Source organism: Babylonia areolata, chromosome 13, assembly GCF_041734735.1.
Source record: "Babylonia areolata isolate BAREFJ2019XMU chromosome 13, ASM4173473v1, whole genome shotgun sequence".
NCBI lineage: Eukaryota > Metazoa > Mollusca > Gastropoda > Neogastropoda > Buccinidae > Babylonia > Babylonia areolata.
In genome coordinates, this window is record NC_134888.1 from 37508567 (window position 1) to 37511066 (window position 2500).

The window sequence follows — 2500 nt, forward strand, 5'->3', positions numbered from 1 at the left end:
CATACTGAAAGTAAATCAATATATATAGATAGATGGATGGATAGACAAACAGATTGGTCGACAGACAGCTAGCTACATGGACAGATGTACGGACAGATGGACATCTAGATAGGAAAGTTCGTACATTTCAACAAAGAAAAGAAAGAAAGAAAGAGAAAGAAAGAAATTCGGTTGATCGATTCTGTGGCTGTACGAAAGTTCTTTGAAAACAAGGGAAGTAAACTGTGCAAAGGTAATACAAGTAAGATAAATGAATGAAGAACGAAAGAAAGACCTTTTATGGGTATAAATCAGGTTTTGGTGCCACACTTCAAGTATGATTATAATAGTGTCCTTTTGATTTGAAAGAACAAGTATAATTATTATGCTGAGCGTGAAGATTACACAGACACATCGCACGTGACAAAGGCGATGCAAAGAAACCTGTCCTTGCAATGTAACACAACACAACACTGTCCACACACTTCGACAGACAGCATCAGACACAGAAGCCTGAAGACATTTTAAAGCTGTGTCCACGGCAGTGACAACACTGTGAAGAGGAGGGGGTGGGAGAGAGGGGGGACGGGGTGGGAGGATAATTTTATCACCAAAATCCCCCAGCAAGAGGAGATTCAGAAAGCACACACACATGTATCTATATATATGTGTATATATAGATATATAGATATATATATCTTGATGATTGTGACCTTTAACAAGGTTGCGGCAATAGCCTCTGTGTGTGTGTGTGTGTGTGTGTGTGTGTGTGTGTGTGTGTGACAAACTAGAGGTTGGTCGATACTTGAACCGAAGAGCACGCACGCACACACACACACACACACACACACACACACACACACACACACACACACACACACACTCACGATAGTGGGTGTGCTCAGTGTCCAGACCTGCCAGAAAACTGCGATCTGATCTGCTACCTTGTCCACTGGCAGGAGATCACCGCAAACCCCCCAGCCCACAACCATCCAGCTGGGATCACCCTCTCACACCCACCCGCCCCCACCCCTACACACTCCACTGATAGGTTGGGACGGGTACGGAGGTCGGGTCATGGCGCAACATTCCAACAAGCCAGGGTCACTGATTGGAGGACACTGGATGCTCCACACGTTGGGGGTGACGTGTTTGGTCTAAACGCCCCCCAAAAGCCAAACTGAACCGACACTCGGCCACCCATACACTGACATGTAGATGCTCAAAAGGGCAAAGGTCAGGTTCACAAGGGTCACGGGGGAGGGCCAGCTGCCAAGGCTGCCCTTGAGATGCAAGAAACTCGGACATGATGATATGTAGAAGTCGTGTGTTGACAGTTGACAAGTGCCGAGGGAGGTCAAGGCCAGGGTCAAGGTCGGGGTCAAGGTGTGGGTCAAAGCCAGGGTCAAGGCCGTACGTTGGTGTCCACGTCGGAGTCGAAGTCCTCCAGCTGCGTGGTCTCCAGGTCCACGATGTCGTTGTCGTTGGCCGGGGAGCTGCCGTTGAGGTGACTGCGGTGCGCCCGGTAGCGGTACTGACGGCGGCACAGGCTGCAGACACGGCGGCGGAACTTGAGCGTGAGGCCGCAGACCAGCAGGAAGAGGCAGGTCAGGCCGGCGGACACCAGGGCCACCGTCAGACGGCGGTCGTCGTGGAGAGACCCCGCGCGCGGCGCCGGCCCTCGCCGCGGACAGCGGAACTGCTGGGCCGACAGCGAGGCCAGGCAGCGCGCGTGCAGGTGGGGCGGCATGTGGCAGCGGACCTGGCGCGTGAAGGCTGCCGTGCTGACCGCCGAGTCCCCGGCCCCTCCGCTCGGAGGAGGAAGACCCCCGGCCTTGGTGGAGCTGGCGTCTTCGGTGCACGTGGCGTTGGCGGGCAGGGAGGGGGAGGAAGGGGAGGTGTTGTTACCCCCACCTGCCGACTCGTTGTCCCCATCCTCCAGCAGGGTCAGCATCCAGGCGGCGTGGCAGTCGCAGCGCAGCGGGTTTCCCCTGAGGTCCACCACCTCGATGTCCTGCCAGTCCGCCTGCCCGGAGCGCACCGTCTCCAGCCCGTTGTTGTGCAGGTCCAGGTAGCGCAGGCTGCTCAGGTTCCGGAAGACGGCCCAGCTAACGTTGCTGAGCAACTGGTTGTTGCTGATGACCAACGTCTCCAGGCGGGTCAGCCCCGCGAAGGCGTGGGCCTCAATGGTGGTCAGCTCCGGCAGGGAGTCCAGCGTGAGGTTCAGCAGGTGGCGCTGCGCGATGAAGGCGCGCCCCCTGAGCGTGCCGATGGCGGTCTGGCTGAGGTCCAGAGTCTGCAGGTTGGGCAGGGACTTGAGCGTGGCCACCGGCACCTCCGTGAGGTGGGTGCCCTTCAGCGAGAGCTCTTTCAGCTGCAGCAGCTGGGACCGGGACACGAAGGCGCCGGCCTGCACCGACCTGAGGTCCCTGTTGCCCGTCAGGGACAGGCGGGTCAAGGCCGGCTGCGAGGAGAACGAGTCGCCCTCGATGACGCGGATGGAGTTGTCGTCCAGCACCAG

At 56.8% G+C, this 2500-nt stretch overlaps 1 protein-coding gene across 1 annotated transcript in view; it reads right to left on the bottom strand.

The window, feature by feature from the left end:
- The window catches only part of LOC143288926 (uncharacterized), a 3371-nt gene that overhangs the window by 123 nt on the left and 748 nt on the right, over positions 1–2500 (bottom strand). The window contains exon 1 of the mRNA XM_076597604.1: positions 1–2500. This exon is cut by the window's left edge and continues 123 nt beyond it; it is cut by the window's right edge and continues 748 nt beyond it. Within this exon, the coding sequence (XP_076453719.1) occupies positions 1385–2500 (1116 nt within the window). The 3' untranslated portion in view covers positions 1–1384.